At 48.9% G+C, this 16,207-nt stretch overlaps 1 protein-coding gene across 1 annotated transcript in view; it reads right to left on the bottom strand.

Moving 5' to 3' along the window:
* Positions 1-3,616: 3,616 nt before the first annotated feature.
* MARCHF8 (membrane associated ring-CH-type finger 8) overlaps positions 3,617-16,207 on the bottom strand; it is a 121,993-nt gene continuing 109,402 nt past the window's right edge. Inside the window, 7 exon segments of the mRNA XM_088842105.1 lie at positions 3,617-7,111; positions 7,730-7,877; positions 9,830-10,010; positions 10,656-10,740; positions 10,743-10,804; positions 11,435-12,280; positions 12,506-12,588. Of these exon segments, the coding sequence (XP_088698231.1) occupies positions 6,807-7,111; positions 7,730-7,877; positions 9,830-10,010; positions 10,656-10,740; positions 10,743-10,804; positions 11,435-12,280; positions 12,506-12,588 (1,710 nt within the window). The 3' untranslated portion in view covers positions 3,617-6,806.

The raw sequence follows: 16,207 nt of genomic DNA, 5'->3' as shown, positions 1-16,207 counted from the left end.
TTTATGCTTGGCCCAATCTCTTGCATACAGTAGGTACCCAGATAAATTCTTGTTGAATGAATTAAGAACTGGTTGTCATAAAAATAAAGGAGTTTGCTCAAAACAAGTCTCTAACATGCTATGTTCCAGTCACCCCAAACAGCTCACATCCCCCCCACACACAAAAAAGCCATAATCTTTGTGATCCCATCTAGGCAAAAGCTGCCCCCGTTCCATTTGGAGAAAAGGTACTTTTGCCCAGAACGTTCCTACGCTTCCTTCAGAACACACTTCCTTCAGGACACTTCCTATGTCTGTGGAAGGAGCCCCAGGACCAGGGCTCTCAGGTGACTAGATTTTTATGGACCAGAAAAGTTTTGCCGGAAAAATCAGGAGGGACATTGTTACCAAGTTTTTGTTGCTGTGAACCAACCAATCCACAAAATCACCCCCACCAGAGGGAGGTTCAAGAGGGGACAAACTATACCAATGGCTGATTCATGTTGATGTCTGGCAGAAACCAACACAATTCTGTAAAGCAATTATCCTTCAATTAAAAAATAAATTAAAAAAAAATCACCCCCAAGAGCTACCATCTACTCTCACCACTGTTCTGCAACACAGCATTTAACAACATAACAGTGGGAGGATGAGGGTACCAGACCACTCTTCCTTGCAACAACCTATGTTGTCTTTTTCCCGTCTACCCCCTGGTCCCCCCACAGTGGAGCCAGGCAACACAGTGAGGCCAGCTCCCCTCTGCCAAGACCCTGGCTCTGTGTGTCTCGAGTGAAAGGGTGAAATCTGGATGAGGGGACCGAAGTGGAGCCCGGCTCGGCTCCCTGGACCACTGGACCTCCTGACACCTACTTCATGCAGAGGGGACCCTGAGATGCTCCCACAGAGCATGGACTCTGCTTCTCTCATTTCAGCTTCCAGAAGCAGCTTGGCGAGGCAGGCCAGATGAGGCTTCTCTGACAGCTGAGGGGCTGAGGGAAGCGCTCAGCTCAGGACAGCAGGCTCATCCCGTCTTCCTTTTACTCCTCTTTCCAGAACCAGCAACAGAGATGCATAGCAGGACAACTGGTCACTGGAGCACCTCTGAGGCTGGGAGAAAGGACAGGCCCTAGAAGAGGGCCGTCTACACCTCTGTCACCACGTGGGCTGTGCGCCAACTCCAGGGGCACCAATCACGCAGACCAAGGATTGGCAAACTTTTTCTACAAAGGGGCATGTAAATATTGTAGTCTTTCCAGGACACAGGATCTGCCAGTGTAGCAGGAAATAAGCTGAACACACCACATCCATGAAGGGACAAGACTGTGTGTCTATAAGTGTATTTACCAAACAGGAGGCTGGTCTGTGAGTACCAGTGGCCACCCCTGACCTGGAGGACTCTAAGTTCCCCTAACAGTGTGGCTTAACCCATCATTCTGTGGCTCACATCAAAGAGCGAAGAGGCTTGGGGGTGGCGTTGTTTCAAAGCCTCGCTGCAACAAGACCTTGTTCGGCGTCTCTTCAGCCAAACTCACTAAAATTCATCGGGTCCCTAAAGAGGCGAAGCCCTTCCTAAGAAGCCCCCTCCTCACATTCTTACGGATTTCTCTTCCAGCTCCAGGCTCCCAACATTCCCTCCAACCAACAGTTGAGTGCAAGTGAGCCCAGGGGGGCACTAGTCTCCGTCCCTCCTGCAAGAACACTCCTGAGCAGGTTCAGCTGTTCTGCGGCCATCCCCTCCTCTAGGAGCTTCCACAGCTGCACGCAGTTCCCGGGACCTGTTTTCCCAAGTCAGGCAAGGACACTAGCAAACCACCCCCTTGCGTAGCTCCCCAGTCTCCTGGCAGCCCTCTGTGGTGCCCTGAACTCGTGGGCCAGTTCTCCCGGCTCACCCACACAGTATGTTGGGGAAACAGTGGCCTCCCTCCTTTCGTCTCATGAGCACAGGCACCCACCCTCAGCACTCCCAGCCCCAGGAGTGGTTTGCAGTCCCAAGACTGGAGGATCAACCACATGGGCATTACTCAGGGAAGCCCCGCCAGTGAAAGGGTAACAGGCAGGAAGGCCAGGGGTCTCCAAACGGAGGAAATAGGTTGCAAGTGTCAGACATTTTTTCTCTCTTAAGCGGCAGGAGGAAACAAATTAGTGTTGTATTTTTTCCCCTTTTCTATACAAATTTAAAAAGAGGTTTATCTTAAAACTCTGTTGCCATAATGACACCTGGCTCCACCCGAACTTTTCTCAAACCTTGAGCTAACCGATGCATTCTTCTTATGGAAATGTTTGTTTTAACCTATGTTAATGTACATGCATTTACCCCAGACTCTGTCTTCAAGTCGGTTCTGCCTAAAGGCTCAGAACTAACTCGACAAACCAGTATGTTCTACTCATACATTGTTCTCCTGATCTACGTTGTGAAACTAATCTGCCTTTCAAGATTCAATTGTTTTACAGCCCGATGACGCACCTGGTGCCATTCTCTGAGTTTTGAGACATTTCCTTTCTTTAATTAGCAGACTGCTAGTAAGCTATATGAAAGTGAAGTCTCTCAGTCGTGTCCAACTCTTTGCGACCCCATGGACTGTAGCCCACCAGCTTCCTCCGTCCATGGGATTCTCCAGGCAAGAATACTGGAGTGGGTTGCCATTTCCTTCTCCAGGGGATCTTCCCGACCCAGGGATCAAACCCAGGTCTCCCGCATTGCAGGCAGACGCTTTAACCTCTGAGCCTCCAGGGAAGCCCAGTAGCTATATAACATCCAGCTAAGAACTAGCGGGGGCTATTCTTTCTGCCTCCTTCTGATGTCTATGTCAGAAGCTTTCTCTGTCTCTTTTATACTTTAAGAAAACTTTATTACACAAAACCTCTTAGCGATCAAGCCTCATCTCTGGCCCCGGATTGACTTCTTCTCCTCCAGAGGCCAAGAATCCTGGCGTCTTTCGTGGTTCAGCAACAACCTGTTACCAGGAGCCAGGAAGCACAGCTAGGCTCAGCTACCGCCAGCAATCCTGCCAGCCCTGCCGCACTTCCTCACTCTGCTGAACTGCATCAGTCAATGATTTAACAAGATGAGGCCTGTTAAGCCATGGACCACTCCAATGGTAATGGTGCCATACACACCCTGAACTTGGGTCTGGCTTTCCTCAGCGCGGTAAGTCCAAGTAGAGTCTGGATATTTGGAACAAGCACACTTGTAAGAATGACTTCAGCTTTCGCTCCCATGCTCACACATCACACACTCTCCAGAACCCACTTCTCCCCACTGACCGCCAGTGTCTGGGGGATCCAACCTCCTTTACAGGGACAAACCGAGGCTGCATGATCTTCTCTGATACAGAAGCCAGAGGAACCCAGAAAGGGAATCAGACCACTGGAGTGCCTGCCAGTATTCCCAGCTTCCTGGCAGGAAAACACGGCATGGCAAAGCTTCTTTTTAAAGAAATGCTTTATTGCTGCAATTAGACACTCCGTGTATAGTACAAACAACCCCCCACCCATACAGAGAATTATTCAAGCAGTAATACTGAGAAACAGTGAACATACACAAAATGATACAAAACTAGACATTTAGATAACTAGAAAGTTTCTAAGTTGAGAAAAACTTCAAGTGTGAAGTGCCTGTTAGAAACTACACCACACATGCCAGTGTAAATTTGGTCTTTATTAACAATCAACATCCTATAAACATTGCATCTAAATAGGTGATGAGTTACACAATTTCATTACTTTCAAAACAAAGACAAATTCTTTTGTTTCCCTATGTTTCAGTCTTTCCTCGGGCTAGAGATAGAAGCTGCAAACTTCAAATCAGATCCAAGAGGGAAAGTATCTCAAAAGTGTGTTTGCGTCAGGCCAAATCCACACCATCGTGGATCTTTACCCTGTGTGCCCTATCCTCCTCTAGCTCCAGGGCCGACCACCAGTCAGGGGGGCAGCTCGACAGGAGGCTTTCGGACCCGCCCAACTGCCTGGGGCCTGTATGTCTGTAGCCAGGTTAGGGCACACCTGCAGGTTTGAAACTGGACCCATAAGATTGAAAAGAGTGGACCGAAGCAAAAAAAAAAAAGCAAGAGACAGTACAGGTCTGGAGGATGAAGAGATCTTTTATAATTTTCAGTAAAATTTTAAACTCAGGCACAAAAGTGCTTCAGTGGAACTATAGTTTGAGGGGAAGCAGAGGCCAAGTCCCAGACGGTTGGCTAGTGACACCCCAGGCTGCTTCCCTCTCCCCCTCGCCTGGCTTTCAGATACCAGCCCTCCGGGCCCTGAGACCTACAAGCTCACCCCACGTTTCTATAATTTGTTCAGTTAGGTGCAAAACGATGAAGAAATGGGGAATAATTAACTCTTCAAGGAACCTAGAGGGCAAGATGATACAGAATAAAGGAACGCCTGGCAGATCCACAGCCTCCACTAGGTGGCAGCACAGCACCACTTCACCAGGGCCTCGCACTTCACTGTCAGTCCCTACGGGGCGTGGGGAGGGGATTAGTGCTGGGACTAAGTTGGGGGTCAGAGGTGGTCAACAGAACCTGCGAGGACAGGAAAAGGCAACAGGGTAAGCTGTGTGTGTGCCATCCCAGGAAAGAAAAGGAGGACATAGGGCTGACCATCCATAGGCAGAGGCTTTTAGGAGTTTGGCTGGAGGTGACAAGATGGTGTGAGAGAGCGTCCCATGAGAGCCTGGGTGGGCCATGGGAGCAGCATAACAGTGCTGGTTATGAAGTCACCTCTGCCATAGGTGGGGTGCCAGTCACACTAACTGGGCTGTCTTGGAGCTATCCCCACCTGAGCACACTCTCTATCAAAGTCTCAGTGCTTTTCAGGGACAGCACAAGGAGCTCCACTGGGGGGAAGGGGAATGGTGCCCACTTAGAAATCTCTCTCAGTATCCCCTGCTGACTCACCTGCAGTGAAGAGGGACAAGGGGCCTTGCCCGGGCAGTTCCTAAGGGGCACCGGCAAGGCAGACCTGGGATTTGGCTCTCCTGAGCGGACCGTCTGTAGCTATTTGGTGTCCCCAGGCTGGGAAGGGGCGCAGGTAATTGCACTTTGGGGCACAGTAAGCACAGGCATGCGCTGGGTGTGGCCTGGGAGATGGGGAGGACGAGGTGGCCTATTCCCAGGGGTTGGCTACGGCTGGAGAGCACCTGCCAGGCCAGAGAAGCCATGGCAGGGCAAAGCCCTCCCCCAACAGCTTAAGAACCTCCTGGCTTTCAAAACAAACCAAAAGGCTTCCACGCTGAACGGCAAAGGAATCATCTTCCGTTTGCTTCCTACTCTTCACAGGTTGGATGAGACACCTAAGGCTCAGGATGGAGGACAGGACCCCGGGGCCTCCCGCCCAAGACATCCAGAGAGCTGCCTGGAGAGTAAGTGCCTGGGCACACTCATCTCACACTGCAGAACTCCCTGGGCTACTTTTCTGGAGTTGACTCTCTTTTGCCTGGTATGATGAAACTGGTCTTTAAAAACATAATTTTAAGCAGACCTTTTCAAAGGTACAAAGGCCATTTGATGGTAGTGATTTTGGTTTTATGAAAAAATGGTACAGGAGATAATCCCTGATGACAGAATGGACTGAAAGCAGGGCCAGGGGTTCAGTCCAGTTAAGGCGACAAATGGGCAGGGGTGTGGCTGGGAGCAGGGACACGGTGGACCGTGGCAGTCTGCTGCTCACTCCTGGCCCTCAGCCCAGAGACAGGCCATCTGCCTTTCTGCTCTGGCCAGCGACCCACAGAAGGTGCCAGGAGCAGGGGCCCCTGAGAGCACCTTCAGCGTGTGCCCCAGATGGGCAATACACGCCTACTCCTTCAGTGTGAAGTCAGCACAAACTGGAGAGGTCTGTCTGTAAAGGAATAGTTTTTAAATATTCCGTTTTGTTCTGATGCCTCACTTCCTTTCATTTAGATCTCATGAACCCTTCTTCATCAGGACTGACCAAAAAAAGAAACGTTTAGGGCAGCCCTATGACATGAAGACTTGTCATAAAACAGGCTTAAAACCACAGGAATTACACGCGAACTGCCATTTACCATCCATTCATCCCCACAAAATGTTATGAAAAATGCCTCCGACCTGTTTGTTCTGCTTTACAAGTCCCTTTTATGGACACAGAGTGGAAGTCACATTTCTTAGCATATATAAGGCAAAAAGGGTTTCAGATCTATTACAATGTGAAGGAGATAATCAGGGTCATGAAAGGAAGGTTTCCAAATGAGACGTTCTTTCAAATGTCAATCCCACATGACACACATATTACAAAATAAAGATTCTCTTTTTGTAAAGTGCTTTGCTTTGCTTAGTGAGTCACTCACCACCACGCACAGAGCACCACGGCCCGTCTGCTCGGGAACTGTCAGTGGCAGCCTCCCCGGACCCTGTTCAGTGGTGGAGAAGCCTCTCCCCAAGGCTGGTCCTTCCCAACAGTTCACCGAGTGGGCGGGAGCTGGGGAACTGCCGACCAGAAGAGGCGCGGCAGGGCCCAGGCACCCCCTGCTCCTGTTCTTCCCTCAGGTTTGGCATCTTGTTCTCTCATTCTGCTCAAGACTATGAGCCAGAACCCAGCCAGCACCCCATCATGGTGTCACAGGCTCGTCTACCCTCCCCTCCTGTAGACTCGCTGGCAGAAGCAGAACCCAGCGGGCACAGCTGAAATGAGGGTTTTCCAGGAGAGTCACTAAGGAGGGTTTAGAAAAAAGAGAAGCCATTAAAAATAGTCACCTGCCCAGTCTATGCTATTAAAGGACATAAGAAAATGTATACAATTGGCAGTAAACAATTTCCTTGAGCTGTTCTCAGCTATCCAGAAGAACTACAACCTCCGCGCCATCAGACGTGAATGATCTCTGCTCCAGTGTCTTCAGGTTCTGTGCAAGAAGAAGAGTTTGTATCGGAATGACAGACTCCAGGTCCATCTTTATTTTCAAAGTTGGGCTCTGTTAGTGCAGATTTTTCAAAAATATTCCTTTTGCTTGTTTCTGGACAGTTTTGGACATAGATTACTCTGTTATAAGCCTTGAGTCTCCTCCATAACTGAACGTACACTTTGCACTGAACGTACATGAAAAGAAGTCCACCAGTAAAACCAATGGCCACAACCATCAACTTAGTCCAAAAGGGCCACTCTAGGATTCCTGGAAGGAAAAAAACCCGGTTAGCCTATCAGTAGACCTTATTTAAGATGTGAAGTAAATAAAACACAGCTTCTGAACCTGTCATAGCCGCAGATTCTTAACTCATCAAATCCAGTTTTGTTGGAGGAGGCATGGAAGAGCTCGTCCATGCCCTTCCATCCTGTGCTTCCAGGGGGCATTTGCGGAATTCTCTCCATGATTTGATCTCTCCTGAGTTTTTTTTTGTTTGTTTTTTTAAAGATTTTTCTAAAAATATGAAACCATTTTTAGTCTTTTTATTGAATTTGTTAAATACTGTTTCTACTTTACGTTTTGCTTCCTGGCTGCAAGGCATGCGGGATCTTAGCTCCCTGACCAAGGATCGAACCTGTGCATTGGAAGGCAAAGTCTTAACCACTGGATTGCCAGGGAAATCCCCTGACTGGGTTATACAAACTACCACCACAGCACAAGAAACATCCAAAAAAGATGTATTGGTGGGTCATAACTGATATCTCCCTCCAAAAGCCCAGACGGAGGTCGGACTTGGAAATCAACCTGGAGTAATACCCCATCCTAAGACCCATTGTGCCATTCAGGACACCCTGGCTGGGCACACCTTTCGTTCTGACCACAAACCTGTTGCCTGCCCCAGCCTGATGTCCTCGGCGGTGCGGTCGATGAGCACGTACAAGGACCAGACCACACAGGTGATGGCGATGACGTGGAAGGTCACGGAGCACACGATCTTCCTGCGCTCACTGGATGTCATCTGCAGCTTCTCCCACTGGAAAGACAGCACAGAGACGTGAGGCTCAGGCTCCCCGGCCTCAGGGGCTACGACAGGGTGAGAGCTTTGTTGATGGTTAGACTGGCTTCCCTCCCCACTACCCCTCACCCATGCTAGATGAATTTCCCCAGACACTGAGTCGTTCCCTTTAAACCACATGGCTTCAACCAGGTACCAGGCTCTGGTATTCTGTCGAGAGCCAACTTTCTATGCAATGAAGAGAAGCCGGGATCAAGATGATCTATGAATCACCACCAGCAATCCAATCCCCCTGGCTGCTTATTCCTGCAAGCAGGCATTCACTGGCTTGATAAAAAGATTTTATGGTTTTGGTCCAGATGAAAACAGCATGTTGGGCCAAGACCCAGGTGGCACGTTTTTGTTTCCCTGACTTGCTGACTGGCGTGAGTGAGGGGAAGAAGGGGGGCGGATGACACCACAACACACTAGCAGATGGGCAGGCACTATGGTGTGAAGGTGATGGCGGGAGGCGCTCACTCTTTAGTCCTCTGCTACTTTGGCAGCAACACCGTGAAATCGATGCTAAGAGTTCCTGGTACAAGCAGTCTGTCCCAGTCCCATCTCCTCTAGGAGCTCATTAATTTACTCCAAATAGCCAGATTTTCTTTTTCATTTACTGGTTTCCGAATCAGAAGAAAACACAAAAAGGTAGAGAAAAAGAACAAGTGTGAACACTGCATATCCTCTGCCAGCCCTAGTCACAGCCTTTCCAGATGGTTCTACGTAGGATAAGCTGAAAGTAGAGCCTTGTGGATTACCTATATTGGTCACAGTGCCATAAGATTCACTTGAGGGATCAGTATAGAGTAAGGTGACTGATAAATGATAAGGTTTTTATGGGGACAACCTTTTTTTTTTTAAGTAGCTTGGGCCTGCCTTCTCTAACATCTATAGCCTGCTTTCTGCTGTGGTGTGATACTGTAACTTCACATGGTTTCCCTCCTAAAACACTCTCCTGAGTTTCTAAGATACATTTAGTTTCAGCCTTTCATCTTCCTCTGAAATGCTCACCTACCTTTAGGTGGATGTTTTCCTCTGGAGACAATGCGATCTCTCTAGACTCCTTTCACTTTCCCTCTAAATCCCAGTGATCTTTCAAGAACTGCTTCAACACCAAACATTCTATGATGCTACCCCATCTGCTTCCCCAGCACTTCAATCCACAATGAACACTTCCTTCCCTGAATATCTGGTATGCACTCTCCCCATGGAAGTTAGCATTTTATTGGCACATCAAGTGCTATTACTTGATTATGTGATTCTCCCTGCAATTTACGTATTAAAGTTCTGAGATAAGAACAAGTCTTTTATTCTTCCAAACAAAACCTCTCCATATGCTGGGCACAAAGACACATAAAACAGCCAGTGTTTATGCAGGAGGGGAGTGCCGGATGAGGCTCCTCTCAGAAGAAGCAAGGACACGAGACCTGAGGAGAGCTGTGTTTCATGTAATGCCTGTGGCTCCTTTCTTTTCCCATCCGCCCCCACCTCCTATACAGCAAATATTTGTCACAAGTGTATAAAGATAAATTTACTACATTAGGCTGTGCTTCATGCAGGGGAGGCACTGATCTCCACAGTGTGGTCCTAATTAGAGGCAAGGCCTGAATACTTAATACACATAAAGTCTAATGCTGACTAACACATCACAAAATGGTGTGTGGTCAAGGGCCAAACGACTGATACAGACAAGCAAGCAGTCTTAGTTTCGAGGAAAAAGAAAACATGATGACTGAACAGTCAGAAAGAGCTTGTTCCTGAGAGGAGGGACTTGGAAATCAGTACCAGTAACATGAATGTAAACACTGGCCTCCACTTCTGAAAGAAGTGAACACAAGTCACTGGGGCCCACCCAGTCCCAAGTGCTGACTCTTCCGGAGCTCATCTCTGCGAGACTGACTCACTTCCAAGGGTGGCCCCGCACGTACTTTCCTCAGCGGCTTCAGCTTGGTCTCCATGATGAACTCGTACTTGCACAGCTCGCAGCAGCGCGTGTCAGAGCTCTTGATCCACTGCTGCAGGCAGGTCTGGTGCACGAAGTGGAGGCTCCCTGTGCAGTGGCAGGGCGTGATCAGAGGGCTCTCATCATCCCCTTCACAGTGACAGATCCTGTGGTGGAAGAAAAGTCGGTCCTTACAAGGAGGGCCACACAACAGGGAAGACGACGCTTCAGTGGAAGGTCAGTCCGCCCAAGGAAAATGTTCAGAAATAAACATCACATAATGACTATAAGCACGAAAACATACAAACACAAAAGAAAACAACTACTACAAACTACAACTTTCTAGCTTACCGCACCAACACGGAAAGTCTGGATGGCATTTGGCGTCAAGAGAGGAAAAAATGATATAAAAAATGACAAAGCAGTCATTTTGGGTAAGACTTTAGAACTTCACTAATAGGTGATTTTAAGGCAACGTGGAAGCATCTTCCAGAACTTATGCGTTAAAATAATCAGAGGTAAAATTCCTGTGTGAAATAAAACCAGCACTCTACCTTTCAAAAATACCAGGAACTTGGAAGGACGATGAACATTGCTTGGTATCTATAATCACTGACCTCACCTTCACACACCACACTACATATTCCCGTCCTTTATCAGCAAGTAAATAAAGAAACCACAGAGCTTCTCCTGGACCTGAAAAACCATTATAAGATACTGCCATTTCTCTTCTTTTTCAGGACCACTCAGCAATGAGTGAGAAATTTGAATCGTATTTCTAAGGGTGCATGCAACAGGATGTAGGCACTAACCTCAAGAAACTTAACAGACTCTTGAGAGACAGAAGGGCCTTTTCCAGCAGCTGGAGAGCAGGTAGGGATACCTGGCCTAAAAAGAGCTGGTCTCTGGCCCAGGCCAGGCTCTCAGCTGTTTGTATCTATGAGGGGGGCATTTGATCCAGCTGTTGAAAGAAATAACAGCTGATCCTGAGGAGGGGACGCTGTGGAAAGGTTAGAATGGGGAAGAAGGCTAAGAGTGGCGACAAAAGGGAATTCTGAAAACTTTTGGTGGCCTGACAAGGATGCTACACTCGGGAAGTTAAAGTTGGGAAGTGGGTGAGGATCTGGGCAGAGGTGGCTGCATCCAAGTTAAAGAGAAGGAAGGAATCAGCTGCTGGAGAACAGCCCTTCCCCACACACAGTGTTGCAGGTGGAGCAGGGGGTCAAAACGAGGCCTGGAGGAGAAGCCAACACTTAACATCTAGACCATCAAGGTGGAAGACTGGAGGTACTATTCCTTCTTCCACTTTTCTTTATGCAAAGGCTACTTATTTTTGGTTGAAAAGAGTCAGCTTGGCCTTTAATATGTGTAGCTTCTTCATCTTTTACCATCTATGAGACTATCTTGGGGGCCCATGTCATAGAAATTGGATTTTCAAATGATATCAATAATCTATTCTTCAGGACAAAAACTATTAATCTGTAATTATGTACAACTGCCTACACATTCTCTGGAAACTTCACATATTAAATGAGGCTGTGGAGCTACGGGGAGCAGAGGTGGCCAGGATGGTGGTTCTTGGCAAACCAACCTGCAGGCATCCCCTGATGTGGACACAGGAGAGATGCGGGGGCCCTTTCCAGAGGTGGGGGAAGGACAATCCAGGTCACTGTCCTTCTCCACGGAGCAGAGGGGCGCCCGCAGCACCCTGCTCTTCAGTTTTGCAGGTGCGCTGTCCTCAAAGACGTCATCATCCCCCAGCTCATCAGAGTAGAAGCCGGTGCTCCCGGCCACCCCGCTGGAGGACTTGGCGGGCTGCGGGCTGGTGGCACGGCTCTCCAGCTCATGGAAACGGTGCAGGCTTCTGGTGCTTGAGCTGTGCGAGAGTGACAGCAGGTACCGCAGCAGCCTCCGGCTTCGGGACAGGGCCTCGCCATCCGCCTTCTCATCCAGGAGCAGGACATGCATGCCCCCCTTGCTGGCTCCTGCCTCTGAGGCTGCCGAACAATTGGCAGAAAGGGATGAAACCCAAGAATGTTTGGAACTGCCCAGGGCTTTGCGATTCAGTATTCTTCTCTCTCTCTGGTGGAACTTGTTGGTTCTGAGACATGGGTCCTGAGGGAGTACCAATATCCCTTCAGAGCAGGTTCTCTCCACGTAGTCAAAACTTTCCAAGGCATCCCGGGCATTCTCACCCACATCGTTTAGGGATTTTGAGAACTTTAGCGTTCTTCTGGCTTTGGTATTCTTAGTAGGCTTCAAGGCCTGGACCCACTCTGAACCACAGGAATTTCTCTTTGATGCCTGCGCTGTGTCTTGACAGACAACTGTCACAGTGAGCCCTTGGGTCAGAGAACTCTGGCAGGGAGGAGCTTTCAAGACAACAGCAGATGGCACGGGACTGTGGTGACAACACTCAGAAAACACTGCACTGGAACTGCATGCAGAGAACAGTGGAATAAAAGCACAGAAAGTAAAAACAATATTAAAAGAGAATAGACATCAAAGTGAAGAAATGAGACTCGCACGGTAACCTGGTGAGCACACAGCACATAAAACCAGGCTGACTGTTTAGATCAGAGGCATATGGAGAATCAAGAATCTGCAGACATTAACGCGTATTCCCAGGAGGCACATGAGCCACGGTAGCGTGCAGTGTTACCTGCAGATGTCCTGATTGGAGGGCGTGACAGAAGTGTGAGCGAAGGTGGACACTGGAGCCGACGCCACCGAGGAGCCCCCAGCCTGCAACACATGCCTTTGGTCAGTTTTTAGGAAGAGCCAGGGGACCACGAACACCATCTCCTGAATGGCATTGCCCACTGCTCAGTGAAGAGTACTCATGTTAGGTCCCTATAAGCCAAGGCAAAAACAGAACAAGCAGCACTCTTCTTTTCTCAGATGAAGGTAAAACTGTAGTCAAGAATATTTGAGACCGTGGAGCAGCAGCATCCATCTTGTATGGATTCAATGGTCATTCATCTTCTAAGCATCTAAACTTAAATTAGTTCATACACAAGCCAAGAAACCGAGCACCACAGGTACATGCAAATACAAAAGGACCGTGAGGCGCCTTCCCTGCCGGCCTTACTTCCCCCAGCCAGCACTCTCTAACCCTGTATCTGGGGTCATCCTTGTGGAGGCTGGCAGGACACAACAGCCCCTCTGCCCTCACCACTTGGCAGTGGCCCACGAACCCCCAAGCCCCTGCCAGTGCTCCTTACACAGAGGGGAGACTCCCTGAACATATGCCAAACTTAGAGAAAAGATCCGGGAGGGTGAGGAAATACCATGGTGGAAAGAGAAGCAGAGGAGAGAAATAGGAACAGGGAGGACAGCTGAGCTGAGGCCGCACGACTACTGCTTAGGGCGTCCCCCAAACCTCCACTCCAGCCTCTGAAGGGGCACACGCCAGGCCTCGTCAAGACTGACTCCTGAGCTTCCTCGGCCCTCACAGCAGCAAGTGTGTTCTTCCCTCCTTAGGACAGTTATTCTGAGGGAGCATCTGCTCCGTGCAACCTCAGGGGCCACGTAGAGACAGTATTGAGTCTGTTACCACAGGCAAGCCAGCATCTCCTCCCCACCCTCCTCAGGCCCACTCAAATGACCCTCAGCCCTGTCCCTTGATTCTGGAAAGCCCCACTCTGGCCACCATGCCCCAGCTGAGGCCAAGCCTCCACTCTTGCGAAGCGTCACCCCCAGGGCATACTCTCATCCTGGCACTGAAGCTAAGGAACCCTGACTTGCAACACCAACTCCCCTGTCTAGCATGTGCATCAGCCTGGACAGAACCAGAGAGAACCGGCACCCTGCCTGCGGTGTTCACTGGACAGTGACTCCTGATCCTCAACACGGAGATGAAACATCACCGTAAACACAAGTCAACCTAATGAAACTTGACCCATGAAGTTATACGTTATCATGCCACGTGTATATGCTAAAATTATGTAGCATTACTCAACAATCACATCTTCTGAGTCACCAAAGAATCCACATTTATTTTCTAAAAGCATTTCTGGTCAAAGTTCTTAAGAATCTAACGTTTATTTGGAGCCAGAAAAATGACATTCCCCTAAATAATCTTGCACTATTTGGTTACAATTCTTTCTAAAACAAAGGGGGGCGGGTCTCAACACTGTTACTGCATTCCCGTTGCATGAGCTACCCACTCCCCACACCCCACTTTCTCCTGTGCCCTCCTCCCAGACAGCTGTCACGTGCTCCTCTATTCTCCTGAAATGGGAACAGGGAGCCTTTACTGTTGTATCACAGGGAGGCGGGCTAAGGAGAGCCACACTAATGTCCCTGGCTCCTACAATCAGCCTGGTCTCTAATATTTAGTCCCAACCCTACTCTGAGATGGGACAGCCTCCTTGAACTTCTCGTTCCCTTCTTTAACTCGTGAGGGTGACCAGTTTTGTTCAGTATCTGTAGGTGGGCCCAAAAGCCGGTCATGGTGTAGAGAATGAGCCTCCCCAAGCAGACCTGGGAGGAAGGGAGGACAGGAAAGTAGGTTCACACCCTTGTGCCCTCACACACCTTCCTGTGCCCTCAGATCTCCTTCCTCGAGGTTGCTGGGTCAAGCTGAGTGGCTCGGACTGAGGCAGAGAAGGAAGCGCCCTCCCCACGTGAGGAATGGCCAAGTGCATGCTCATCCAGACACGAGGCAACATCTTGTTATCTCCTTCCCTGTTACATTCTGAGGACAGGAGCCTCATAAAACACACATACTGTCTGTATTCTGAAGAGAAGGCAAACCCTGTGAAAGGAGTCGGGTCTCATCTGCAGATGAGATGCTCCCAGGGTCAGTGTCCTTGAGAGAAGGCAGGAGTCAGATGGGAAGCTGAAATCAAGACAAAATGTTCTCTTACTCCTATTCTGAACTTCAAGTAATTCACATGAAAAAGGGACATCCAGGGTAACAATGCACATTATCCTAGGCCCTGAAGGGGGGCAAGGCTTAGCAGTAGGAGGGAAGAGCCTTACAGCAGAACAAAAACCTGCACTGAGGAGGCAACCAGACTAGCCACACACTTGACATCTGTCATCCTCTCCCTGTGAGTCTCCTGTCTCAGGTGTGCCAAGGGGACTCCCACATAGTCGTGTCTGCACTTGCAGCGGCCCCGAGACCCGGCTCCGTTTGTTTAGCAAACAGGAACACCTCCGGCCACCTCTATCTGTGCTCCTACACCCACTTCACCCTCTCCGATCCCACAAAGGACATCATGAGACGTTCTCAGCAGGTAACATCCAAGCCTCAACAAGCCTCCGAATAGCAAAGGTAAACTCTCCCTTCTTATTAGATCATGAGGTTATGGGAAAACTGCTGATTTACATACATACAAACCAACAAATGTCTTATCCTTCTCAAGAGCAAACCAACAAATGTCTTATCCTTCTCAACAGCAAGAAAATGAGCAAGATTCACGGAGCCATCATAGCCCCATTCCTTCCATTACCAGCTAGAGAAGATCATGTGGTGAAGGTCAGAACCAGTCCTCGTGCAGAATGATCCCCAAGCACAGCGACATCATCTTTCAAGAGCTCAACTTGTTGCTGGTATCAGGCCGAGTAAAATCTATCAACCTACCCACAAGGATTTAATGATGACAATGAAATGAGGAAGACAGCTTCAAACACAGTTCCAGGGTCCAACCAGGGGAGTCTAGGTAAGTCAAGAGGCTGCAGTCCCCTCTCAGAGGCTCAGCCAATAGTTCCCTAGCTCCTCCGGACAGCGACAGTGAGCGGGGTGATATGTGGGAGGTTGTGGGCAGTGCTGGCTTAAGGGAGAAGGAGACTCTGCCCCACACAACACAGGGGAACATACTTTCCCCTCCTCGAGGGAGGATCAGGCCACACACAACTCTGCAGTTACTGACAAAAGGTGTGAATGTTCATAACGAGAAAATTCAAATGTATTGAGAAAACTGAAGCCCTCTGTTCCTGAAGTTCTTTGTTGGTTCTCAAACAAGAGCCATTCCAGTCATGAAAAGAATGTAAAGCAATCTCAGTGCCAAAAAAATTTTCATAAAAATCCCCTTTTTTTAAGATGTTGTAATCAATTACGCCCAAACAAACCTCTGGATTCTGTCTAGGCCTAAATCCCGGTTGCTCTTATTTCTTAGAAATGACAAGTTTGTTTTGCTGTCCTCAAGTCACTTAATGGTAGCTTTTCTATCAACTCACTGTTCTAAATGATTTCATCAAGGCTGCCAAACTTATAGCCAACAGAAAACTTTTCGCATATCCCTGGCAGAATTTGGCATGCCCCCCCACCTCTGTTTCCCTTTAAGGGAACAAACCACCACTGGGAGGGCTGTCATAACAGACTCACCACGTGGCATTCCCAGTCCCTGGAAGGAAC

This window comes from Moschus berezovskii, chromosome 12, assembly GCF_049115385.1.
Source record: "Moschus berezovskii isolate FMDL1 chromosome 12, NW_MosBer_1.0, whole genome shotgun sequence".
In the NCBI taxonomy this organism is placed as follows: domain Eukaryota; kingdom Metazoa; phylum Chordata; class Mammalia; order Artiodactyla; family Moschidae; genus Moschus; species Moschus berezovskii.
Note: the sequence above shows the minus strand (reverse complement) of the source record. Positions and strands in the feature narration are given on the sequence as shown.